Below are 27,926 nucleotides of genomic sequence, written 5' to 3'. Positions count from 1 at the left end.
AAAACTGGTCCCAGGTCTGTACTTGGGGGTGCAACATAGCCCGCCCCGAAACTCCTCCCCTGTCTGTCTCTGTCTCCTCCCGAAGGTAAACATGGCCGCTGTGCCTATAAAGCGAAACGATAGCAAAGCTTTGGATATAATGCTGCTAGCTAGCTAAATAAATACCAAAGTTATCACTGCTGTATGCCATCAGGGTTTACGTTGTGGAGTTCTTCTCCAGCAAGCTAATGAATGGACCAACGTTCTGCAAATGGAATGCTTGCTAGATAGCTTTCTCTACCAAGTTGTTTCACGAACTAAAACTTGCTTGCTAGCAGCGAACTGCAACGTTAGCTTACTAGCTCGCTAGGACACCCATAGCTCGCCAGCACAGCACAACAGCTGTGTGTTGACACGAAAGGGGATCGCCAGCCAGCTTTCTCAGCCTGATCCAAATGGAGAAATCTATCTCGAAAAATGGATTGTATTTGACTACTTGACATATTCAGCAGTTTATTTTTGAGCTGTTGTGCTATCGCGCTTACACGTTAGCTACGTTTTGACATTAGTTTCTCACTGAAGTCTTGGAAGTAACCATTGATCAACTTTAGTTGTTGGACTCGAGCTATTAATAATGTTTTCTGTGAAGCCCATGAAACCAACCTTTAAATCCTACCTTCCGCCTTTACAGGTGAGTAACCTTACTTTACTAGCTTCGTTACTTTGCCCTCAGTATACTATAACTTGTACTACTGAGTAGTTAGCTAGGTAGGATTACTTGTTACATCCTCTGGCTACTGTAAATGTTGTGCATTTAGTTTGCTTATTATAGACTAACAAACTGTCTCTGTTTTACCTTTCATGCAGACTGATCTGAAAAAAATTCCACAGCCACCTATCAAGAAGTTAGAGGCCAGGTTACTTCCAGGTGAGTTTACAGTTCCCTCTGCCACAGCTAACTTGTTGCCTCTGCCTGTTCTATTTAACTAACAACTATGTTATGAGTATGTAGAGGCCACATAAATTAAACCACCCATCAAAATATTTCACTCCTGAAAAATAACCAGTAAAGGCTGATCTCATCCAGTTATACTCTTTCTTCTCATGCTAAGGTAGAAGATCACTGGCTGGTCATTGAAATATCAGTTAACTCCTGTATCTCTTCAGCTAAATGTAATTGGTTGTTTTGAATGTGTACTCTGTCAGTGCACCTCACTTGTGGTTTTGCCCACAGGTCATTTGCATCCTTAATTGTCACATTAGGCTGTGGTAATCTAATCCAATTTAGTCTCTTTTTTTTCTCTGGGCTGTTTCAAGTCACCATGGCAATGCAGTGCCTGCCTGGCCTCCTTTTCATCACTGCAACTAACGGTGCATAATTTAGCCTTAGTTAACAATGGGCTGGTTCATATATTCCTTCCTGCCTTTGCAGTCAAATCCCAGCTCAGAGGGGATGCAAGTTGGTTAATGACTGTCTTAAGGAGAATACAATAAGAGATTCACAAGGGTATTTTTCCAGTTCACAGGGCATCAGTCACTAAAAGCTATTGACCACGTTTAGTGTGTTTTTCTCCACCAATGAGTTTTTAATGTGTGGCAGGACCTCAGGTTTTTTTTTATTTTTATTTTTTTACATTAAGTTGACAGTTATTGTGTGAGCTAAACTGACACCCAACCTCTCCATATTACATTTTGCTCCAGTATATTAAGATATACAAGGAGACATTATAAATAAAATGAAAATTCTGTGTATGTATCTAACCATCACTTATCAAACTGTATACAGGGAGGGGCCATGACCCTCCCACTCAATTCATGTTACCCCCCCCATAAACTATTGTTCCAAAAAAGCCAGGATGTGTAACAACATTCTTTGGCATTTCGGTTCATTCATGGCTGTTATGGAGGCAGAATCTCACTGATATAATGGAGCAAGATTGAGAAACACTTGACCATATAACCTTGAAGTATCATTAGGCCTAATCTGAGTCTAAGGACAAGTAATGAACCAGAGGTTGTGCTGTGGGACAAATTTCCCTTTGAGGCGTTCACTCCTTATAATTAAGCAACAGAGGATAGACCTTCCCTCATTCTAGAAGCAATTAGCATGTTTTTTTTACGCTGCTGAAATAAAACCAAAACGTTGTATTTTATTGCTATTTTCTCTGCTTTGCAGGGCTCTACGCTGATTTTTAAATATTTTTTACAAGGAACACGTGCGTCTAAGTTGTAAAATGTTTGCGTACACAAAGAAATTTAGGAGCGCAGTGAAAAAATATTTGATGTAATAATGCTAGAATCCTTAATTTTTAGGATCGCACAGTAAAATATTTGGGCGCATATGTGAGTAAAACAGGTCAATCAATCAATCAAATTTATTTTATATAGCCCTTCGTACATCAGCTGATATCTCAAAGTGCTGTACAGAAACCCAGCCTAAAACCCCAAACAGCAAGCAATGCAGGTGAAGAAGCACGGTGGCTAGGAAAAACTCCCTAGAAAGGCCAAAACCTAGGAAGAAACCTAGAGAGGAACCAGGCTATGTGGGGTGGCCAGTCCTCTTCTGGCTGTGCCGGGTGGAGATTATAACAAAACATGGTCAAGATGTTCAAATGTTCATAAATGACCAGCATGGTCGAATAATAATAAGGCAGAATAGTTGAAACTGGAGCAGCAGCACAGTCAGGTGGACTGGGGACAGCAAGGAGTCATCATGTCAGGTATTCCTGGGGCATGGTCCTAGGGCTCAGGTCCTCCGAGAGAGAGAAAGAAAGAGAGAATTAGAGAGAGCATATGTGGGATGGCCAGTCCTCTTCTGGCTGTGCCGGGTGGAGATTATAACAGAACATGGCCAAGATGTTCAAATGTTCATAAATGATCAGCATGGTCGAATAATAATAAGGCAGAACAGTTGAAACTGGAGCAGCAGCACAGCCAGGTGGACTGGGGACAGCAAGGAGTCATCATGTCAGGTAGTCCTGGGGCATGGTCCTAGGGCTCAGGTCCTCCGAGAGAGAGAAGGAGAGAATTAGAGAACGCACACTTAGATTCACACAGGACACCGAATAGGACAGGAGAAGTACTCCAGATATAACAAACTGACCCTAGCCCCCCGACACATAAACTACTGCAGCATAAATACTGGAGGCGGAGACAGGAGGGGTCACTGTATAGGTGCACTGTATAGCCCTGCTTTGGTTGTATACTTCTACTCTTATCTATTTCTCTGCTCTATTTCAGCTGATCATTTTAAGATGCTGGTATGTTTTTATAGAGGGATGGCCGCTGTTCTTTGACTGGAGGTTTAGCTAGTGTTATTGCTGGGTTCTGCCAGTGTCTTTAAATGAATGCTGGCAGTGAACGTAAACATGAGGCCCTCATGCAGTGCCACCTGGCCTTGCTTTACAAAATAAGGTAGTCACCTCCTCTCCCTCAACTGGACTACAAACAGTTTAGCCTACATTGAATCTCAGGTTTGATTTTACACCATGGCCTATGTTCTGATCTTTAGTTCATGGCACTGTGAAGGTGGCCCCGAATGGGGAGACTTTTGCTTTGTTTGTGGGCTTCCCAGCTCCTTGGCAGTGTTGCTATGCAACTTGAATGTGACCCATTCAAAGGGGTCTCTGATTGAATGAGCCATTCAAGTCTACACCAAACTGACCCGACAGAGGACCACAGTGGAGCTAACTCATCTCAACAAATAATCTCAACTGTGCTCTCTTCTATCTTCCCCTCTCTCTCTGTGTTCATCTGTCCTACCCCTTTAATTTCTGTAGCTCTCTGTTTATCTCTCTGTCCTCCTCAGATTCTCTCCATCCCTGGCTGGTCCTTTGCTGGCTGCCCACCTCTTAGTGAACTGTCTGGTTGAGATTCTCCCTCTTCTCTGAATATTTTTTTTTCCTCCTCTAGGCCTAGTTCTCTCTCTCATCCCCCACTCTCTTTCTCTCTCTCCTACTCTCACTTTGTATGTGACGTGTGTTTCTGGAGTGTGTGGGTGTCCAAACATAGACGACCAACATTGACTGTCTTGTTTAGGCTCCTCGCTGACACATTGTCACCTTTATGACACATGTTCATCTCAACTGTAGGCATCTGTAATGATAGTTAGACAGGTACTTTAATAGATGTCCCACTGTTGTTTTCTCAGTAGGAGAATGTGAGCTGAGGCCTCTCCTGAGGCTGTGGAAAAATGTGCCTGGCAGTGGTGTTTGCATGAGACAAAGCGCACTCTCTGTACTCCCAAACACATTCTCACCTCTCTGGCCACATACTAATGCTGTCCTCTGTCTCTCTTCACCACGTAGTTTGTCAGCACGGGAGTTCTGCTCCATTAATCACACAACCTAGGCTAATATGGGCAAAGTCATGAGTTTCTCAGAATGACATGTCTTATCGCTATCCATCAACAATGTCAAATCAAATGTCATTTGTCACATACACATGGTTAGCAGGTGTTAATGCAAGTGTAGTGAAATGCTTGTGCTTCTAGTTCCAACCATGCAGTAATATCTAACAAGTAATATAACCTAACAATTTCACAACAACCTTATACACACAAGTGTAAAGGAATGCATAGGCAAGGCATAAAAAAGGCCATGGTGGCAAAGTAAATACAACATAGCAAGTAAAACACTGGAATGGTAGATTTGCAGTGGAGGAATGTGCAAAGTAGAAATAAAAATAATGGGGAGATGAGTTGAGTAATGTAGGGTATGAGAACATTATAACGTGGCATTGTTTTAAAGTGGCTAGTGAAACATTTAATTACATCAAGATGCAGTAGATGGTATGTGATGGTGTTACTGGTGCACTGTACTCCACTATTGTACAGGTGGAATGCTGACGTATATCTGTCCCTTTTAACTGCCATCTTTGTTGTAACTGAGGCATTTCTCCCTAGTCTCGTGTGACTCAGAGGGGATTGTGATAATCACTGTATACAGAGACCGTGTTGCGTCTCTGAGCCTGTGTCCCTCGCCACCAGCTGTCCAAACTGTGATCTGGTCTGCTAGGTGCTGTACATAAACACAGGCGGCCTGCTTTGAAAGCTACAAAACCCCAGGAAGCAAAGCCAGGTTGTGGCTAGTTGGGTCAGTTGGCCTGTCTGATCACATTAATAGCCCTATTGGATTTAGGGGCTTGTGGACTTAGTCAAAAAGGAGAACCTCATCCTTGGAAGTGTTTGCTCCCTCCAGTATGATTACATGATATACATGTTTTTGACTTGCCAATCACACACCGGATAGGCCTTGTGATTCTTTTGGATCTGTGTTACCACGACCGTGGCCAACTGCCTTTTATCTGAATAGGCACTGAAAGTAGCCAACTCGGTGATAATAGCGAGTGCTATGATGTAAGCGGTTGATGACATGACCACAGTACTGTTTGTTAGATGTTGTGGTAACCCAGGTTACTTACTGGCAGAGTTGCTGTCCAGTGGGGGTTCAAGGCTGCAGTCCAGGCTGTGTGTGGCTGTACTGTACTCTTGTGTCAGACCCGTCAGCATTCTGCCTCCACAAAAGAGTTGTTAACTCATCAAGCCTGCAGATTATTAGACCCAGCTTTTAAAATAAATACATAATTTTTACCTATTTAACTAGGCAAGTCAGTTAAGAACAAATTCTTATTTTCAATGACAGCCTAGGAACAGTGGGTTAACTGCCTGTTCAGGGGCAGAATGACAGATTTGTACCTTGTCAACTCGGGGATTTGAACTTGCAACCTTCCGGTTACTAGTCCAACACTCTAACCACTAGGCTACCCTGCCACTTTGGAAGTGTACACTGTAGTGTTGGATGGGGGTGATGGTGGGCGCTTGCTGACTTGTCCCACAATTACAAGAGCGGCAACCTATTTCTTCAGTCTCTCTCTCTCTGTTCCTTGTCTGCTCTTAATCCATGCTGAGAAACATGACCGTTGATCTCCACCTTACTATCCCCACTATCTTCAATAAGTCTCACAGGCTGTAGCGTTTTATTGTTACATTAAATAACTTGTAATGCGGTGACACGGGTCATATAATGTAGCTTGTAAACAATGTTTTACATGGATTACAGGCAAGAACAAATAAGCCTAGCCTTGGGTGAAATGTCCTATACAAGGAGTAGCCTACACAGTGCCTACACAGTGCAAGATTCACCTGGAAGTCAGCATTTCATTCCACTTTGTACGCCATCTTTATATCAATGTACGGTCAGGCTGTAATTTGGATGTACGGTCAGGCTGTAATTTGGATGTACGGACGGTCAGGCTGTAATTTGGATGTACGGTCAGGCTGTAATTTGGATGTACGGTCAGGCTGTAATTTGGATGTACGGTCAGGCTGTAATTTGCTCATAGACAATGCAGTGTGTAATGAATGCATCAAAAGAAACCAGCTAAATGGAAAGTGACAGATTACTGTTGGGCTGAATGGGTTAAGCTCACGCTGACTGAGGAAAATCTGTCATTTTGACATGTGAGGATCCTGTTTGCAGTGCTGGGCCTGGTTCTCTTTGGCTGTTCCCTGCCTGTCCTACGGTAACCCTCTGCAAAGCAGCTCCAGCTGTTATGGATGGGCTGGCCTATAGTCTAGTGACGCTGCAGTGTCGCTCACAACCATACTGCCACGATATAAAACGAGAGGGAATCACAACTGCACTGCATTCATGTAATGTACTAGTCTATCATAGTCTCTTCTACTTTAGGTCTTCACTTCATACATAGATTAAGCATGCATTTACCAATCATGAAATGCCAGGAACTTTGCACTATGCCAAGGTATCAGCTGCATTCATTGAACTGGTCATTGTTTAGATTTCAAATGTTTCAGAGAGACAACGGTTTGTCATAAACATTCATGTCCATCAAAGTTGCCAGCGAGTTTGCGAGCTCGTTACTGTCAGACCTCTTCGGTTCAGTGACACAGGAAACGGCAACATCAATAAATACAACATTCATGGTTTAGTCTAGAAAGTTACGGTCTAGTTTAAGACTGGGTACACCGGTCTTTGATGAAGAGGGGTTTTGATCTGGATGTAAAACTTGAGAGGAGGACCTCGATCCATCAAGCAGCCTTACTAACCAAAGCAGTCTGTCCGTTTGAGGCTGTGCTCAGTAAAAAGTTTATGCTGGGTTCTCAGTTCTCCTCATGGCAGATCATTTTCCCGGGAGGAGGACAGCTAGGCCCACCTGATCCCCATTCTCTGGCTCATGGGGTTTCCCTGGCAAGCCTGTAGTGCATGGGCTGAGTCTGTGAACTCCCACTGAATGGCCAGAGAGCGAGAAGGATCCTGGAGTAGAAACAGTCAGCAGTGTATGTGACTCATGAGCTCTTTTTTTTTTAATTGAAAAATAAATACCTCTTGGAGCTGTGTGCATCTGGGCTATGGAGGTAATTACAAAACATCTGTTTGTGAGGAGGAGAGAGAAGTCGTGTAAATGGAGGGAATCCTCTTGAGTTCAGACACCAGGTTGTCAGGCTGTGGGTTTTTGTGTTGTGTCCTGAGATGCTACTGGAACCAAAGAGGGGTTAAAGTGTAGAGGTCACAACGGGCTATAAGGCCTATAAGTTAGGTAACAGAGAGTTTTGTGTTGACCTCCTCTGTCATGAAGCAGTCTAGCTATTCTCTGACAGTTATTTCCATCACCCTGACCCAATGCCTCAGACTGGAATGTGGGATCATTAGAGCCAATTCGAGGGCCTGAGAGAAGAAATACACAGATCACTCTCCAGCAGTGTAACAGGATGCCTCTGGCTGGATGGCAGAAGCCTGAATGAGACATTTTAGTACGTGATCATTCCACTTCCATAGCATATTTCCCCCAGCTTCATTCATGTCATATTACTCAGCCATCAGTCCCTGTTTTGTTTCATCGCTATAAGACTTAAAATAACTGTGTGGTTAACACTCACCTTCTATTTATGTCCCTTTTTAGGTCTATGTTTTCTACCTCTTTTCTTTGAAACCTAAATGTCATAGTTCATGTTACTTCCTGTTTGTCATCCTCAGGGGAGATTGTGGTGAACGAAGTGAGCTTTGTGAGGAAGTGCATTGGAGCAGATAGCAGCCATGGTGACCTGTGGGGGAAGCTGATATGCACCAACTTCAAGGTTTCCTTCATCACCCATGATGCCCTCCCCATGCAGGTATGTTTTCAAGAAGGCTGCTGAGGGGAGGACGGCTCATAAAAATAACTGGAACGGCACGAATGGAATGGCATCAGACGCATGGAAACCGTGTGTTTGATGTATTTGATACCATTCCACTGAATCCGCTCCAGCCATTACCATGAGCCCGTCCTCCCTAATTAAGGTGCCACCAACCTCCTGTGGTGCACTCTGTGTGCCCCTCTCCCAAAAATGACCGTAGCTCTATGGGCTGGTTACCCAGATTAATCTGAGACAATCTCCATTAAAATGTTTTTTTATTCCACGACTAGTCTTAATCTGTGTCCCGGGAGACTGACCCTACATGATCACACCTGAGTTTATTGGAGAAAGTGTGGTCAAGGTTGTCACACGATAAGCAACATGTGGGATAGGCCTGTTGTCTGTTGTAAAATACCCATCAACAAAAAGGTTTCTAGGACACTGCTGTCTTTCTTCCAGTGTCAGATGTTTTATGTAACCTCCCACCCTGTGCTTTTAGACCACCTGTTTTGTGTTAAGCTTATTTTGATGCCTTCACCTCTTAAACAACTTAAGTGAGTCATCCCAGATCTGTTTACTTGAAAAACAGAAGTTTTATAGGACTCATGGAAGGATTGCACTACTCTTGGAAATTTAGCCTTGATTGTCATTGATTGCAAAGTTGTGGATTTGCCTTTCAGTTCGAATGGGTTAACTTTTAGATTCACACATTTGCTCAAAAGTTGTCAATGATCTCCATTCATCAGCTGATTCCATGTTAATCATTACATTTCACTGAAATGCAAAAACAACAGTATCATCATCATCAGTGTTCCTGGCAGAGCATTTCCAGATGGTTCAAATGTTTTCCCCTCAGCTGTTGATAACGTGGTGCAGTCTCACCCCGCTGCAGTTAAAACCTCTTGTCTCCCAGGAACTATTGTGTGCTTTTTCCCCAAGATACCTCCTCTCCTCACCATGTTCATCTGTGTTGTGTTCTCTCAGAGGTTCCAGGTTGCCAACCGGCTGCTTGGAGAGCACGATGTTCCCCTGGCGTGTGTGGAGCAAGTGGTGACAGGTAAGACCATGTGCCATTATGCTAACCATGGTGACAAGATGGCAAACAAACTCAAACAGAATTCTCCACCAAAATAGAACTCAGTGGAAAGTAGCCTACATATGATGCTGACAGTCCCTTTAGTCCAAGAAAAAAGAGCAGGTTAGGTTCCTGACAGGTAATGTTTTTTTTTTTTTTTTAAACACCTGTGTAAAATAAATTACCTATGAAACGCATTGCCCCTCACGAATCTGTCTCTGACCAATATAGTGGATTTTGTCAGACACCCCACACTTGGACCGCTACAGCCATAATGCTTCATCTACACCCAGCTGTTAAATTATGAATGCACAATGGGCAGGTTGTGCTCTCCTCCTTTGAAATCCCCTTGAATGTTTTTTCTGTTGGCTGAGGGACCAGTCGGATCTCTCAGATCAATCACATCCCATCTGTGTGACCTCAGTTTCTGTGTTCAGGTTTTATCTGACTGTCCTCTACCGGGCTGATTTTTAGATACACACCATTGACTTAAACCAGTTTTGGTGACTGCCTGCCTGCTCCCCCTGGTCACCGATCTGTTTTTAGTATCTCCATAGATGAGGTCATAGCCCAGACAGAGGGCCCTGGCTGAAAAGCCTATTCCGGATTAACCTTGTTTGTGTAACTCATAGCCTCACTCTCTGCTGACATGGCTGGGAGCGTGGGGCTCTTGTGCTGAGCTGATAGAGCATGAAGCAATGTTTTTTACTCAGTACGCCCTCAACAAAGGTCCTTTATGAGAGCCGTGGCTTGGCAAAAACACTGACCCAATGCTCCACCCACCACAAACCGAGACGAGGCATAGGTCTTATCCTTGTCTTGTAAGGTTGAAAGTGTGTGCAGGTGGTGGTACACAGGCCAAGACTGGATTCCTGGTGTACCATGGAAACATGCATATCATCCTCTTCCTGTTGTAAGATCATTAGATACTGAACAAAAATATAAACGCAACAGGCAACAATTACAGTTCATATAAGGAAATCAATGAATTGAAATAAATTCATTAGGAAAATTGTCTTACTTGAGGAAAAGTAAAGATACCTTAATAGAAAATTACCCAAGTAAAAGAGAGTCACCCAGTAAAATACTACTTTAGTAAAAGTCTAAAGGTATTTGGTTTTCAATATACTTAAGTATCAAAAGTAAATGTAATTCCTTATATTAAGCAAACCAGACAGCACCACCTCGTTTATGTATTTACGGATAGCCAGGAGCACACTCCAGCCCTTAGACATAATTTACAAATAAAGCATGTGTTTAGTGAGTCCTCCAGATCAGGGGCAGTAGGGATGACCAGGGATGTTGTCTCGATAAGCATGTGAATTAGACCATTTTCCTAAACTTTTGTTTAGGAATGTAGTGAAGTAAAAGTTGAAAAAAATATAAAATACAGATACCCCAAAAAATGACTTAAGTAGTATTTTTCCTTAAGTACACCACTGGGCAGGGGCACAGCCACGGGTGGTGCCAGGCCCAGTCAATCAGAATGAGTTTTTCCCCACAAAAAGGCTTCATTACAGACAGAAATGCTCCTCAGTTTCATCAGCTGTCCGGGTGGCTGGCCTTAGACAATCCCGCAGGTGAAGAAGCCAGTTGTGGAGGGGCTGGCGTGGTTACACGTGGTCTATTGTATTTAGTGTGGTTGGACATACTGCATTCTCTAAACGACATTGGTGGACATTGTCAGAGAATGGTAACGTTCAATTCTCTGGCAACAACGCTGGTGGACATTGAGTTTCTTCATCGTTTTATGCCAATAACAAATCCACATACTGTATCAACACAGAACCCTCAAATTGACACCCTTTAGGGATTGTTTTTCCGCTACCACCGCAATATTCATATGATAACAACTCCCGCACAGACTCAGGAGAGGCGAAGGTCGAGAGCCATGCGTCCTCCGAAACACAACACAACCCAACCAAGCCGCACTGCTTCTTAACACAGCGCGCATCCAACCCGGAAGCCAGCCGCACCAATGTGTCGGAGGAAACACTGTACACCTAGTGACCTGGTTAGTGTGCACTGCGCCCGGCCCGCCACAGGAGTTGCTAGTGCGCGATGAGACAAGGATATCCCTACCGGCCAAACCCTCCCTAACCCGGACAACGCTAGGCCAATTGCGCTGCCTCATATTCCTCCCGGTCGTGGCCGGCTGCGACAGAGCCTGGGCTCAAACCCAGAGTCTCTGGGTTCTGCATCGCGATGCAGTGCCTTAGACCACTGCGCCACCCGGGACACCAAAATATGTACACATTTGATCAATATACTCACATACCCATACTGTGTTCAAATACCCGTAATAATATACTGTATACTACATACTTGATTTTTATATACTTCATACTATATGCTATTAGTTAATTTTAGTACATTGTAAACAAGCCGTAACCTTTCAGTTGAGCTTAGCATGTCTACCGGACGTTGATGCTGTTGCTATGCAGCCTCTTACTAGCTTGTTAGCATAACAAATTACTAGTTTTGTTATTTTACAACTTCAGGTGTTTGGATTCAGACTGTTCAGAGCGCACACTACCCGCTCTCGACTAGGAGCAGGGTTGATCTGAGCGTTCTGACCTCACAACCGTAGTCAAGCACCCAAGCTGTCTAAAGTTGGCTAGCTTGTTAGCTACTTCCAGACACACATAAGAGAACACCTCACTCTAACCATTTTACTCTCCCTAGCAGAGCTGGTTATCCAAAGTGTTGGTGACTGTAACTGTGCTGCTGGCAACAATGGCCAGAATTAAATGTCTGTTGAGAACGCACAACGGCTATACCATTTAACTAAGAATGACGTGAATAATCAAGTTAATAAACGTTGGGTAGTTAGTTAGATTATAGTTAATATACTGCCATGGCAAGTTCGAGTATACGCTGCCAACTAACATTAGGTAATGTTAACTATCTAACATACTGCTGTAATGTTGTGCGGTTCATAAGGATAGCATAACTAACATTGTCAGCCAACATAACGTAACATTACTTTAGAACGTTGCTCAACATTTTCTTAACATTTGTCATAATTATTTAAATTAATGAATTTGTATCTTGAGACCAATAAGCATACTACATACTCAATTGAATACACATAGAATGGTTAGTGTGGTTATGCTGAGTAAATATACTAATGTTGATTTGTGAACCACTGCTGTATTGAGCTTGGGATTTTTTGTTAGCCAGTTTAGGGGTGGCAGGTAGCCTAGTGGTTAGTGTTGGGCCAGGAACCGAAAGGTTGCTAGATCGAATCCTGACGAGGTAAAAAGCTGGCATTCTGCCAATGAGCAAGGCAGTTAACCCACTAGCTAACATACCGGTGTATACTGCTTTAATGCTAGGCTAAAATTTAAATGTGCCAGTTCACAATAGCATATCTGAATTCTTTATTAGATTGGAGTTTTGCCGTCAGCAGGGAAATGCTACCCAGTTTTATCCACGATTAGATTTTTTTCCCATATTCGAGCCAAATTGGTAGAATGCTCTTGCGCTTCTTTTAGTGCCTCTATTGCTTTGCTATAGTTGACCTTTTCTATGATGGTTATTTCTGCGCTTCTCTCAAAGGTGTCAAGAGTTTAGATTTTCTCACTCACAGGTTTTAATGTGCCAATTAAAAAAACAAAATCCAAGATAGTGTTACCCACTTCCCAGGAGAGAAGTTATGGTATTTGTGCCTTTCAGTTGGTCACGGCACTTGATTCCTTTGCATTAGAACTAATAGTGAAGCGTCTACCAATGTTCTACTGGAGAATATGGAAGACCTAATGTCTTATACCAGTGTCCCACTTCAACTGTTGTTGACAACACATATTACCAAAAATTAGGGTAATCATCATATAAATCTCTCGTCAATACACACACTCAGGAAACATAAACACACAAAACAAACAGTATTTGGTTAAGAACGTCTTCCTTTGATATAATTTAAAAAATGAGTTATTTCTTCTCCATCAAAATATTTTTTATTACTATATGTAATTTTACATTTTGTAGCAACTTGGTAGTTTATACTATGCACATTTCAGTGTAAGGTTTAAAGTTATAGCTGGTATGACCTTTTTAAAAAATATATATATATAAAAATAAAAAAAATCTACGTCCTTCAGAGAACAGGATTTTTGAAGTGTTCTTAGAACAGGTTTTTATAAGTTCCCAGAACTTTCCCCTATTGGAGGTTGCGTTGAAGAAAATCAGTCTCACCCTTAATTTATTTAGTCTGTTTGGAATGGCAAATCCACTCACTGACTCTCCCTGCCGGTCCGAGAGGGTCCCTTTTCTGCTCTGCTTAGTTGGAGTGTGGGGCTCCCTGCCATGTCTAACGCAACCTCGGTCTCCTCGGGAGCAATCAGGAAACGGAGTTAGCCATCACATCCGTGTCGCCAAATTGTCAGAAATTCAATAGGAAGAGACTGCAGATTCTTTCAAACAACAATTTTATTCTTAGATTTGCAGAAATGAAGCAATCAACCATCACTAAGAATAGTCAGAGTTGAAAGCTCTACAGACCGAGTTGGTTCTCAGCTTTTATAGAAAAGTCCAACCTCATTGTTTATGTGGCAGTTAGCAGATGTGTGCAAACGGGTGCGTAACAGTGTATAAAAGGCGTTTAGTTTGTCTCTGTAGATAGCTGACGTTGCCACTATTGTCTGTTCCTTCCTGCATGTTTCCATACAGAGGAGTTCCTACAGATAGTACAAACGGGATGTTACATACTGCGGTCGCACCCAGCTCTTATCTGCACGCCCAGACTTAACTGTCCCACAAGACAACAAGCCTGCATCAGGAGAAAAAAAACACGAGCATATAACAATGGACAATTATCTAAGTAAAAACGGCATAGTATGTCTAATTTAGTAATTTTCCACTACAACATTACTACAGTCAGCATGCCAATTGTACACACTGTCAACTTGAAACATCTGTGGTGTTGTGTGACAAAACTGCACATTTTAGAGTGGCCTTTTATTGCCCCCAGCACAAGGTGCACCTGTGTATCAATCATGCTGTTTAATCAGCTTCTTGATATGCCACACCTATAAAGTAGATGGATTATCTTGGCAAAGGAGAAACTCACCAACAGGGATATAAACAAATTTGAGAGAAATACGTTTTTTTGTGCGTATGAAAAATCTCTAGGATCTTTTATTTAATCTCGTGAAAAATGGGACCAACACTTTACATGTTGCGTTTTATAGTTTTGTTCACTATATTATAACTGAAATAAACAGTTGAGTCTTGTGGAAGATGTTTTATCATATGTAATACTCGAGGAACCTCAAAAGATTATTCTGTATTCAGAGTATTACCCCATAAAGGGTCATCCGAACATGAAGAATGAAGTTCCTCATTTGTTTTTACACAGCTGAGGTCTGGTGGATCAATTTAAGTTCCTACTTGGTTGAATTTCTCTGAAGCTCTGTGGTGACATAGATAATCAGTTTTTCTGTGGAATCTTTGGTCACTCAGTTTCCCACTTCCCACATATACATTACCCCTCACTATACTAGCCTTGTCCCAGATCTTTACTGTATGTGCTTTATCCCAACTCTTCTAAAGAAAAAACATTAGTCCTACAGACCTGGGACCAGGCTACTACTGTTACTATTTGTTACTATATCCATTAGCCCTAATAAGCACTGTCTCGCCCCTGGTCTTTGTTTTGTGTTTGTTCCTCTCAGTGAACGATGCTAAGGGGAAGCAGAAGGTTCTGTGTTCCAACCAGAAGCTGAAGTTTAATCCCACCGAGCTCATCCTTTACTGCAAGGACTTCCGAATCATCAGGTTCCGCTTCGACGAGGCTGGGCCCCAGAGCGCCAAGAAGGTTTGTGATATAAGCTTTCTGAACAAAGTGGACACTGTTTTGATGTATGAACACTATATAAATTGACATGGTGTTGACTCTTGAATTGAACCTGAGGCGAGATACCAGAAATCTAGCATGGTAATCCTCCAACTCAACTCTGCCTCACCACTACAGTGGATTAGTTTCTAAGAGGATTTCACTGGTAATTCACTGTGGAATGCCTCTGCTGTCAGTATAGCTGTTCCTAAAAGACTGCCACTGTTAGGTTTTAAATATTTTTAAAATCATCTCTTGTTAGTCTACATGATTATCAGAGTTCAATCCCATTATGTGAGTATGAGAGCAAACATGCTGGCAATGACACTAGTTAATCCTTTATTTTGGATGAGTAAAAATGCCATGTAGCATGTCCTCTCCCAGAAATGTTAACACCATTGACAAACACACCAAGGAGGCTTTTGTAGAGCTCGTCTCCTTGGAGCCTTCTGGGGCCATGTAGGCTGCCCTGTATCCTCCTCTGTCTTTCCTCTCCTCTCCACCCTTCTTCTCCCTCCTCCTTTCCACTTCTCTCCTCCCCTCTCCACCCCTCTTCTCTCCACCCTGTTGAGCTGCTCTCTGATGAGGGGATTAGTCTGTCTCCCTGGTCGGTGTTTCTTTCATCCTCCCTTCCATCTGGCTGGCTGAGAGCCTGAGATTGGCCAGAATTAGCTCAGCCTGACTCAGGAGGAGTCAGGGTGGCATTGTCAGCATGTTGTTATTATCAGCATGTATTGCTTTACATTTGTATTGCCTTTTAATGGTACTTTTTTTCTTTTTTTTCAAGTAAGAAAACGAAGTCAATGAGATTATGCTTAGATATGTGTACAGGATGACTTGATACACATGTCACGGAGTGCTGCACAACAGCTGTTGTTGCTAGGCAACCTATGTAGAAATGAGTGTCAAATGAACATTCCGCATTGACTCTGACTCATCTCTCTGAGCGAGTGGTGGATTAAAGTCACAGATGTATCATGTCTTTAGAGTGGAACCAAAGCACTGCTCAAAGGGCCCCAGGACCCCCATGTGAGGAGTTGTGGGAGAGGTGTGTTGGATTGTTTTACTCACTGCTTGTTTTTGTTTGGTGTGAAACAATGACTTCCCTAATTTCTGACAGCAAAGCCAACAAACTAACAGGCCTGGTAAGAGCATTCACCTGGAGTTACTGAGCCCTGTGGGCCTGTTGAGCTCATGCTGGACAATGTGAGGCTGTGTGCAGGGAGAAGGGAGCCAGGTAGGAGGGAGAAGGAGCCACCCTATGTATAACCTGCAAGCCCCTTGGAACATGTGAAGCCTGGATAGAGGTGTTTTTAAAGTCCCCACAAAAAACAACCAGGGAACAAAACATCCATTCAGCCCTCTAGTTTCTGATCACTCTGCAAACACACATGTTGTTGCACCCTGGGTTCTGGTCCAAGGTCTCAGAAGCCAGGGGGCTGTAAGTTCATTCTAATGTGTTATGCGGAGGAAGGCCTCCAATAGTTCTTAGCAGCAGCCCTGAGTCCTCTGCATGGCCGTGGCAGGGAGACCGCAGACCTCAGTATATCTTCCTGACAGCCTGCTTCTATGTACACACGTAACCTTAGATCTCCAGCCAGAGCGCATGCCACATGGGAGCAGTTTGTCAGCGAAGGGGGGAGCTAGCACTTGAAGCGCCTCAACACACACCTGAAAGATATTGAACTAAGAAGTAACTATCAACATTACCTGGCTACTCTACCTTCCAGGGAGGGGAACTCATGACAATTTGATTTGTTGTGTCTTGGGCACTGTTATGACCGCTGTTTTGAAGTCCAATGGTAACTCCTGGTTGTTTCTGATTACACATGGTGTTTTTTATGAATGGGTGTTTCTGCTGTAAGTATTGTAATGGTACATAGTGGGATTTAACTGCATTCCCTGTGCCTGTTTCTATATGGGGACACAGTGTAATTACTGTGGGGAGCTAAACCAGGGCTCGGTCCTTGTTTTTCTTTGTGACATATGGAATGAAGCCATTCTATAATAGCTTATTATACCGAAGGAAATTACAGAGTTGGGAGCAGTCTCTCTCAAATGCACACGGAGACGCTCGCACACACAAACATGAACACAAAAGTTCCTTCCTTGCATCCTGTGTTTTGGTTGCTGCTCCTCCAATGAATGGACAGCATTGTGTAATTCTAGGCCACTGCCACTGATGGAAAGTTTCAAACGCCAGACTCCGCCCTCTATCCCAATAGAAATAGGCGTTCTGCTAAGGTTTGCTTTCCTAGGTTTCACTTAAATGAGATCCTGGCTGCCACGCTTAAGTCTGAATTCTTGGTGCAACTTAGCTACCCAGATAGTCCCAAGGCACAATTACAAATACATGAGTATGGTTCAATGGTTGAACTTTGCTTCTCAAAGTTTGCCTTTCATTAGAAATAGTGAGACACAAATTTAATGTCTTCGTCACTCACTTAAAATGAAATGCATCACGTGGTGAAATTACTTGGTTTTTTTTTAATGGTCAAATTCAAGGTTGACAATCTATTTTACTCTTCATCGTTCAATCTACCCTTCAAGGTGCAGAAAACATGACATAGTGCCTCAGCTGTTGAGGATGTCTGGGCTAAATAATACTTTCAGCTGTTTAAATGGTGGAATCATGTAGTAAAGGTAGAGGCCCCTTGTAGCGAAGGCACAGCTTGAAGTGTTATTGAAAGTTTCCATGCAGGTTCCTGAGTCTTTAGCCAATAAAAACAACTCCTGTAAAATGTGGACAGAAAAAACACTGGCTGTGGTCAGTAGACTCCGAGGCAGCCAGAACGTGCCTCAAAGAGCATTTCAAAGACACAACTCATTGAAAAGGGACGTCATATCCTACAGAGTCACCGACACCTCTCTCCATTCACAATACAGAATGATCTGCCGTCACATCTTAAAGATTCTAGCAGACCATCTCCCTTAGATTGTATTGTTGGGGCCAGGAGTTTTTCCAGACTCCCTGACCTGACAAGTGGTGCATTTCCATACAGGGTTTACCCCAGTGTTTTACCCAGAAGTCTCAGACTTTTCTGTTTCCATCCACAGTTGAAGTCAGAAGTTTACATCAAATTTATTTCAAATAAAAGAAAATATATATATATATAGCCCATCTTACATCAGCTGATATATCAAAGTGCTGTACAGAAACCCAGCCTAAAACCCCAAACCGCAAGCAATGTACAGTGCCTTGCGAAAGTATTCGGCCCCCTTGAACTTTGCGACCTTTTGCCACATTTCAGGCTTCAAACATAAAGATATAAAACTGTATTTTTTTGTGAAGAATCAACAACAAGTGGGACACAATCATGAAGTGGAACGACATTTATTGGATATTTCAAACTTTTTTAACAAATCAAAAACTGAAAAATTGGGCGTGCAAAATTATGGTAAAGTGTGTGCTAGCAAGGAGGCCTATAAACCTGACTCAGTTACACCAGCTCTGTCAGGAGGAATGAGCCAAAATTCACCCAACTTATTGTGGGTAGCTTGTGGAAGGCTACCCAAAATGTTTAACAATTTTAATTTTAATTTCTTCACCACACTGTCTGCATGGGTAGACCATTTCAGTTTGTCCGTGATGTGTATGCAGAAAAACTTAACGTTCCACCTTCTCCACTGCTGTCACTTCGATGTGGATAGGGGGTGCTCCCTCTTCTGTTTCCTGAAGTCCACGATCATCTCGTTTGTTTTGTTTACGTTGAGTGAGAGGTTGTTTTCATGACACCACACTCCGAGTGCCCTCACCTCCCTGTAGGCTGTCTTGTCGTTGTTGGTAATCAAGCCTACTTCTGTTGTCATCTGCAAACTTGATGATTGAGTTGGAGGCGTGCATGGCCACGCAGTCATAGGTGAACAGGGAGTACAGGAGGGGGCTGAGCACGTGCTCAGTATTGAAGGTCAGCGAAGTGGAGATGTTGTTTCCTACCTTCACCACCTGGTGGCGGCCCGTCAAAGTCATGGACCCAATTGTACAGGGCGGGGTTGAGACCCAGGGCTTCCAGCTTGATGATGAGTTTGGAGGGGATTATGGTGTTGAATGCTGAGCTGGAGTCAATGAACAGCATTCTTACATAGGTATTCCTTTTGTCCAGATGGGATAGGGCGGTGTGATGGCGATTTGCGTCGTCTGTGGACCTGTTGGAGCGATATGCAAACTGAAGTGGGTCTAGGGTGGCCGGTAAGGTGGATATGATCCTTGACTAGTCTCTCAAAGCACTTCATGGTGACAAGTGAGTGCTACGTGGAGGTAGTCATTTAGTTCAGTTCTTTGCCTTCTTGGGTACAGGAACAATGGTAGCCATCTTGAAGCATGTGGGGATAACAGACTGGGATAGGGAATGATTGAATATGTCCGTAAACACACCAGGTGGTGTGCGCATGCTCTGAGGACACGGCTAGTGATGTCGTCTGGGCCAGCAGCCTTGCGAGGGTTACACGTTTAAATGTTTTACTCACATCGTCCACAGAGAAGGAGAGGCGGGAGGGAGGGGGGCGCAGTCCTTGTTAGCAGGCCACGACGATGGCATTGTTATCCTCAAACCGGGCACAGAAGGTGTTTAGTTTGTCTGGAATTCATTGAATCAAATGGCTCATTCATCACAAAGCCCACTGATATTGCCAACTACTTGAATTACTTTTTCATTGGCAAGATAAGCAAACTTAGGGATGACATGCCAGGAACAAACGCTGACACCATATCCAAGTATATCAGACCAAATTATGAAAGACAATTGTACTTTTGAATTCTGTAAAGTCCGCGTGGAAGAGGTGAAAAAATCGTTGTCTATCAACAATGACAAGCCACCGGGGTCTGACAATCTGGATGGACAATTACTGAGGATAATAGCAGACTATATTGCCACTCCCATTTGCCACTCCCATTTGCCACATCTTCAATTTAAGCTTACTAGAAAGTGTGTGACCTCAGGCCTGGAGGGAAGCTAGTGTCATTCTGCTTCACAAGAATAGTAAAGCCCCCTTTACTGGCTCAAATAGAAAACCAATCAGCCTGTTACCAACCCTTAGTAAACTTCTGCAAAAAATAGTGTTTGACCAGATACAATATTTCACAGTAAACAAATTGACAATGGAATTTCAGCACTCTTATAGGAAGGAGCACAGCACTTACACAAATGACTGATTGGCTGAGAGAAGCTGGTGACAAAATGATTGGGGGGGCTGTCTTGTTAGACTTCAGTGCAGCTTTTGACATTATCGATCATAGTCTGCTGCTGGAGAAACGTATGTGTTATGGCTTTACACCCCCTGCTGTAATGTGGATAAGAGTTACTTGTCTAACAGAACACAGAGGGTGTTCTTTAATGGAAGCCTCTCAAACATAATCCAGTTAGAATCAGGAATTCCCCAGGGTAGCTGTTTAGGCCCCTTGCTTTTTTCCATTTTTACTAACGAAATGTCACTGACTTTGAGTAAAGCCAGAGTGTCTATGTATGTGGATGACCCCCACACTATACACATCAGCTACTACAGTGTCTGAAATGACTGCAACACTTAACAAAGAGCTGCAGTTAGTTTGAGTGGGTGGAAAGGAATAAGTTAGCCTAAAAGCATTATTTGGAACAAAACACTCAATAAACCCTAAACCTCAACTAAATCTTGTAATAAATCATGTGGAAATTGACCAAGTTGAGATGACTAAACTGCTTGGAGTAACCCTAGATTGTAAACTATCATGGTCAAAACGTATTGATGCAGTAGTAGCTAAGATGGAGATAAGTCTGTCCAAAATAAAGTGATGCTCTGCCTTCTTAACAACACTATCAACAAGGCAGGTCCTACAGGCCCTAGTTTTGTCGCACCGTGAGTCGTGTGATCAGGTGCCACAAAAAAAATTGCAATTGGCTCAGAACAGGGCAGCACGGCTGGACATTGGTTGTACACAGAGTGACAGAGAGCTAATATTAGTAATATGCATGTCAATCGCTCCTGGCTCAAAGTGGAGGAGAGATTGACTTCATCACTACGTTTATTTATGAGAGGTATTGACATGTTGAATGCACTGAGCTGTCTGTCTAAACTACTGGCACACAGCTTGGACACCCATGCATACCCCACAAGACATGCCAAGAGGTCTCTTCACAGTCCCCAAGTCCAGAACAGACTATGGGAAGGCACACAGTACTACATAGAGCCATGACAACATGTCTTTGAGGTTTGTGTAGATTGCTGAGGAAAAAAACAAATGTTGTCCATTTTAGAATAAAGCTGTAGCGTAACAAAATGTGGAAAAAGTCAAGGGGTCTGAATACTTTCTAAAGGCACTGTATGTACTGTATATTTGCCTGGACCTGTTCCTTCCTTTTGAAGTCATGTGTTTACCCCACCCTGTGATTTAAGGTTTGCCTGGCCATCGCTCACTACTCCCAGCCCGCTGATCCCCAGCTGCTGTTTGGCTTTGAGTACATAGGGAAGCAATACTATGGATCCTTGGGTAGGTGTACAGTACACTGCTTAATCATCTGGTTCTGACTGAAAAGGCTTTGACACACCCTTATTCCCTGTGGCCTGCCAAACTGTTCTAGCTATCAATAGCATCCCCACTGTACATGTCTTGACATGTGAGGAACCTAAAGGAAAACATGCTGAATACACTGTTAAAAGAACAATGTGATCAATTGAGTTTTGTTGGAACACCGGGGCATTGGTTGTATCAAATGTGGCTCTTCAATGAAGAACATATATTTACAGTTGTTGCAATGTTTGAGTTGAAGGAAACACAGCAAGCAGGTGTGTGTTTTTAATTAGCAAGCGCTCACTGCTACATGTTCAGGGGAGCGAGTTAATGGAGTAGATCCCGGAGGAGGACTGCAGATGCCCCTGTTTGACCGGCCCTCTGAATGGGACAGAGAGATCAAGAGAACTGGTGCAGCGGAGTGGAGGGTGTGCTCCATCAACGAGGGCTACGTCGTCTCACCCAGGTGGGGCCCACATAGTTTAGGGGAGTGGGGATGGAGTGGGAGGGAGGGTTACTGCAGGCCTGAGCTCATTTTCTAAATGACAACATGGATTATTACCAGATTTGGATTATGATTAACATAGCTCATTAGTGTCATAATCCTCATCAGGCAGAATGGTAATACTTTATGTAACACACTTAGGTAATGGCTTACATTGACACTTTATGTAATATAATCTTTGTGGAGATGGAAATGTAGTAATTGCTTCACTTGCTGCCACAGATTTTGAGTTATTTATTTTCATATTGTGATCAACCATTCAGAATCTGCTGTGGCTAATATGGCGCCTGACTCAGTGGCATGAAATGTTAACCTCTTGCCGTTTGGAGCATCTCTGTAATGCATATTTCCCTCTTATCTTTCTCTCTCCAGTCTCCCAGAGTACTTTGTGGTCCCAGTGTCCCTGGCGGATCAAGACCTGAAGCAGTACTTATGTTTTTTCACTGCTCACCGCATCCCTGTGAGTGGCCAGCCTCTCAAGAAACAACAGCTTTTGCTTAATAAAAGCCTTTCTCGCTGTTTTAGACAGAATTCCCTAGACAGACTGTTTCTATCAAGCATTAATGATGCTGATTTATTTTTTTAAAGTGCTTTGAGAGGAGTGACTGCATTTTGAGTGTATGTGAGTGTTTGTAAGTGAGAGAACGAGGGAGACTGTTTGTGTGACTGCTGAACCATGACAAGTTGGTGTGTGTTTCCCTTAAGTTGTGGTGCTGGAATCACCCCAACGGGAGTGCCCTGGTGCGCATGGCCAGCATCAGTGACCCACTGCAGCAGAGGAAGCTGGACCAGAGGTACAATAAGACTGAATAGAATGTCAATGAGAACATTTTATTTGTTGATGTTTTCATATTGTTCACTACAACCATCTGTTTTCAATTTTCTTTCAAATGGTGTGCTTATCATGTCAGCACTGTGATTTGTTGTTTTGGCATAACTGACAAGTGAGATTGCCAAACTATTCTGTCCAGACTCGCAGTACCAAAGAAATAAATGAACTGCTTATGAAATAAGCAGTGCTGTTAAGACCATTTCCAAGTATTTTCCTGCCTTGTGTTGTGGTAGGATCTGTAGTGCCATAACAAAGAGCCACCCACAGCGCAGTGACGTCCTCAAGTCCGACCTGGACAAGAACCTGCCCAACATCCAGGACATCCAGGCTGCCTTTGTCAAAGTGCGGCAGATCTGTGTCATCGGTAAGTCAGGGGAGTTGAAATCAATCAATCAAATTAATGTTGTGATCTATTTGTTAATTAGTTTTTTTATGAAGGCACTTTGTTGTTCTTAGGCTTTTGTTGCTGCTCTTAGGCATTCTGAAAGCGCTTGGGATGTTTAACTGTGTTTGTGTGCAGAGCCCTTTGAGGAGTCTGAGGAGAAGTGGCTGTCGTCCATGGAAAGCTCTCGATGGCTGGAGTATGTCAGGTATGTACAAATACTTAGACACCACTGGCTCAGCAGGTTGGCTCACCTTGCTGTTTACACGGGCAGTGCTGCTGTCTTGTCCTGCATGAAGTTTCATTTAGAAAAGTACTAGCATTGACAGACGCTCCTGCTGGTTCTCTCTCTACCAGCTGGTAGGGGTGGCAGGGTAGCCTAGTGGTTAGGGCGTTGGACTAGTAACCGAAAGCTTGCAGTTTCAAATCCCCGAGCTGTTGTTCTGCCCCTGATCAGGCAGTTAACCCACCGTTTGTTTCTTGGCCGTCATTGAAAATAAGAATTTGTTCTTAACTGACTTGCCTAGTTAAATAAAGGTAAAATAAATATATTAGTCATTTTATTTCCACTTTTTAATGGTGGTAATATTTATGGTGCAACTACAGGATCATTTTGGTTGGACTCATGTTTTGGTCAGAGTTAATGAATGACGTACTTAAGATGTATGTGTAAGTGTTACATATTTGTACCTAGAGTAAAGTCAACTGTATCCTTTGCTATTCCTGTCTCCAGGGCCTTCCTGAAGCATTCAGCCGAGGTAGTCTACTTGCTGGAGGGAAAACATGTGTCTGTCATTCTGCAAGGTAACGAAATACATGGTTTTGTCTTTTAGTTGTCTGTCTCTCTGTATGTTTCCTGTCTGTGTGTCTTGTCGGTCTTACTACCTGTATTTCTCGCTCTTCTATTCTCTCTCTCTTCTCTCTCCAGAGGAAGAAGACCGGGACCTGAGCTGTGTGGTGTCCTCTCTGGTACAACTGATGCTGGACCCTCACTTCCGTAGCCTCACTGGTTTCCAGAGCCTGGTGCAGAAGGAGTGGGTGATGGCTGGCCATCGCTTCCTCGACCGGTGCAACCATTTGAAGAAGAATGACAAAGAGGAGGTAGGCTCTGTCTATTTGCATACTTGAAATGGAGCTTGACATGGAGCTTGACATGGAGCTTGACATGGAGTTGTATTTTGAAATGTTGTCATTGTTTTGTGCCCAGTGATTTTAATCATTTAGCATTTTAGTCATTTAGCAAACTCTCTTAACCTTAATTCATCCTGTAAGCCGCGCTGGATAACTGCCTTGCTCAAGGGCACATCAACAGGTTGTTCACCTAGTTGGCTCAGGGAGTCAAACCAGCAACCTTTCGATTACTGGCCGACCGCTTTTAATCACTAGACTACCTGCCGCCCTTAATCACAATATTCTTTCCCTTTCCGCTCTTCCTCTCCCCCATCCCCTCAGTCTCCTCTGTTCCAGCTGTTCCTGGACTGTGTGTGGCAGATTATAAATCAGTACCCAGCAGCCTTTGAGTTCACTGAGACCTACCTGACTGTGCTCAGTGACAGCATGTGGATCCCTGTATTCAGCACCTTCCTCTTCAACTGTCCCCAGCAGCGCACTGAGAACAGCATGGTGAGGAGCTCTCACACACACACAAAAAGCGACAAACACAGGAAGTTCCCCCTCAACCCTCACAACATAGTTGCGGTTGTATTCAACTCCGTCAACGCACCTCTGATATGATGCAGCTGTCTGCAGTATTGGTGACCTTACCTGTCCTCCTCCACAGGACTTTGCTAAGAGTAAGTGCATCCCTGTGGGGGAGGAGAAGGCCCTGCGTTTCCCCCCTGTCTGGGACTGGTCACAGCAGTTCACCCCCAAAGACCAGGCCCTTTTCAACAACCCCATGTATGTTGGCAAAGGTGCCACCTGTGTTCAGAATGGAGCAGTGAAGTCCTTCAGACGCACCAAGGTCAGTTTGCGCTCTTTCTTTGAGAATGCAAATTAATACAAAGAGTTCTCAACCACCCCATAACAGGATAAGTACATTTCAATTCTAGATGGGTAAATGAAGGAGCTTTGCAAGAAAAGCTATGCAAGACTATCCAGGGACAGTCTCAGATGCCTGGAAATAACCTGAATTCATGAAGATCAAAATGTCATGTTCCTCAAAGTAAAATCAACACCATCTACATGCATGTACATTTGAAATGAAATACCTTGTTAATGAGTGTGTGTTCCTTTATCTCCCAGAAAAACTACAGTTCTACACTCCGAGGGATGCCCTCTTCCCTGAGGAACATCCTGATGGACGGCCATGACAGCCTCACCCTGACCAGACGGAACTCCCTGGTGTCGCGGCTCAAACCAGACTTCTCCCAGATCAGAGAGGTGGTGGAGAGCCCAACAGAGCGCTTCTTCAGGGACTGGGTCTCCCGGCCCGCAGACCTACAGGGGATGCTCATCCCCCAGCTCCTGCCTTCACACCTGGCCCTGTGGAGGCTCTACTTCCTGCGCTGGGTCCCTGAAGCCAGCATCCCTAAGGGCGGCCCTGTTACCGCATACCACAAGCTCTCCCAGCTGGCTGATGAAGTAGAGAAGCTGCAGAGCCAGCTACGCCAGTACAAGGGGGCCACTCCGGCCAGCACAACGACCTCCACCCCCAGCGCCCCCCCATCAGACCACAGCAGGATGTACTTTAAGGCCGGTTCCACCCAGGAGTCCTCTTCAACTCCAGAGTACCTCAGCTCCTCCTTCCCCTTCTCTCCCGTGGGGAACATGTGCCGCCGCAGCATCCTGGGCACTCCTCTCAGCAAGTTCCTGAACGGGGCAAAGATATGGCTCTCCACTGAAACTCTGGCCAATGAGGCACTCTGAGGTCCCGTGGCTAAAGTTCTCACTCAAATCAGTGCTTAGAGTCCAGAAGGGATGTCCTATCATGCTAGAGGCTGGAGGCTAGCTCAGTTGAATATGATGTGGCTGTTTTGTTTTTGCACAAGATTATTCGTCTTTGCTTAAATTGAACATTTCTTCAGGGTTTTGTCAGAGTTGCTCTCTGTAGGAAGTCACTTTCGATTTCCATTTTCATAGTTTTAGATTCAGTACGTAGAATGTTAGTGGAATATGATTTTGTAGTGACGGATATAGCGCTGATGACACTTTGCGAAGGGAAAAAGGAGCTGTGAGGAGGAGTTAAATCTGTGGTAGACACTTATCGCTTTATTTGTATCACTTAATATAGTTTAGTTGTATTTCTAGAGACCTGGTAAGGTACTGCATTAATTCTAGAATGAAGATTAACCAAATCATGAATAGTGAAAGGAGAAGGACAGACGGGGCGATTTACTATCAGGCCTTCTTGCAGGAAATTATCATCAACCACGTAGTGCACCAATAAAATGCCAGGGAACCGGCACTGGAAAATGCCTTCACCGTTTGAGACAAGAAATTTGTGGACATTCATCAATTAACTTTTTCCTTGATGGCTTTGGCATTGAAATGCATCAGTATCTGGACATGTATGTTTTGGCGCTGTGGGCAGTAAAGAACCGCTGGGTATGCTGGGTACCAGTCCTATCATTACTGTACACCCACACAGCCTGAACTGATGCTGCTAATGGCTGGACGCCGCCTGAACTGATGCTCAGACAATCATGTCTATTCACCATAGTCAGGTGATGTGTTTCAGAGTGGGTTTGAAGTGGAGACATGTAAACAGTTGGAATCTGTTTTCTCTAATGAGCCCTCATTGCTCCTTCACCTGATATTAACAAGACAAATCCCAGATAAGAAGTGAAGCTGTATGAAATAACTACTGGTAATGGTGGTGGTTGTTTGAATTATGAGACGGTGAAAATAATATACTGTTTTTATTTCTATTCTAATTATGGTACTTACTGTTTTTTAGACCCAACTTTTAGTTTATATACCATGAATGCACAGCCCTTGTTTTAGTTTACCACTAATTCACACCATTGATGCACTCAGCACTGTTATTGTATAACAATTGTGCTCCTCATTTGACACAATTTGATATTGAACAACAGTGCACATATTTATTCAGTTATGCAAATGTTCAAATACAGGGATGTAGGAAATTCTCAGTGCCTTTTTTAGATGGAAATGTGGCTTTACTTACTGTGTTCAATGTACCGGTTCACTTCGATCACTTATTCTACTATGCATGTTACACCCAGAGTAATGACATCAGGAGAGACTGAGTACTTCAAAAGCTGCAACTGGACGCCAATTTGAAGTGCTTGATCTGAAGGAACACCATGTTGGGATTAATGTTATGTTTTACCTTTGCTCTGTGGAGTGTCACTGTGTTAGATCAAGTTTGGAGATACACATTTATGGCATTGCAGAGCACTTGTTGGACAATTGAGTGGTCTGTAGTGCAATGTTGACCCTCTTCCCCCCCCTTCAAAGGCACTGTCAATACTCTGACCACAGGGGATCACAGCTGTAAGGCAAAATGTCAATGTAAAGGAATATAGAGCAAATAAAAATGTCTGAAGTTGTTTTTTGTTATTTGGGGGGGGGGTAGATGTGTGAATATTCTTCGACTCTGTATTTCAGACACCCAATAGGGTGGCTGCAATGCTTGTGACTGGTCTGGATTGGAAAGCTGTCCAAATAAGACGATGAGCAATGTCTGCAACACAGATTAATGAGGGAAACTGAAGATATTCCATTTTTTTTTTTT

General features: G+C 43.5%; 1 protein-coding gene across 1 annotated transcript; it reads left to right on the top strand.

The window, feature by feature from the left end:
• The first annotated feature begins 20 nt into the window (after positions 1-20).
• Positions 21-27,733, top strand: mtmr10 (myotubularin related protein 10). Its single transcript, XM_021586211.3, has 16 exons — positions 21-670; positions 847-907; positions 7,974-8,110; positions 9,098-9,170; positions 14,864-15,006; positions 21,394-21,487; positions 21,827-21,974; positions 22,386-22,473; positions 22,719-22,807; positions 23,079-23,209; positions 23,366-23,435; positions 23,961-24,031; positions 24,156-24,328; positions 24,680-24,850; positions 25,008-25,190; positions 25,472-27,733. The coding sequence occupies exons 1-16, from the start codon at positions 614-616 to the stop codon at positions 26,093-26,095; spliced, it is 2,313 nt and encodes a 770-aa protein (XP_021441886.2). The 5' UTR covers positions 21-613; the 3' UTR covers positions 26,096-27,733.
• The last annotated feature ends 193 nt before the right edge of the window (positions 27,734-27,926 follow it).

Source organism: Oncorhynchus mykiss, chromosome 26, assembly GCF_057628025.1.
Source record: "Oncorhynchus mykiss isolate SJ-2025 chromosome 26, ASM5762802v1, whole genome shotgun sequence".
Lineage (NCBI taxonomy): Eukaryota > Metazoa > Chordata > Actinopteri > Salmoniformes > Salmonidae > Oncorhynchus > Oncorhynchus mykiss.
The sequence above is the reverse complement of the archived record's forward strand: the minus strand, read 5'-3'. Positions and strand labels throughout refer to the sequence as shown.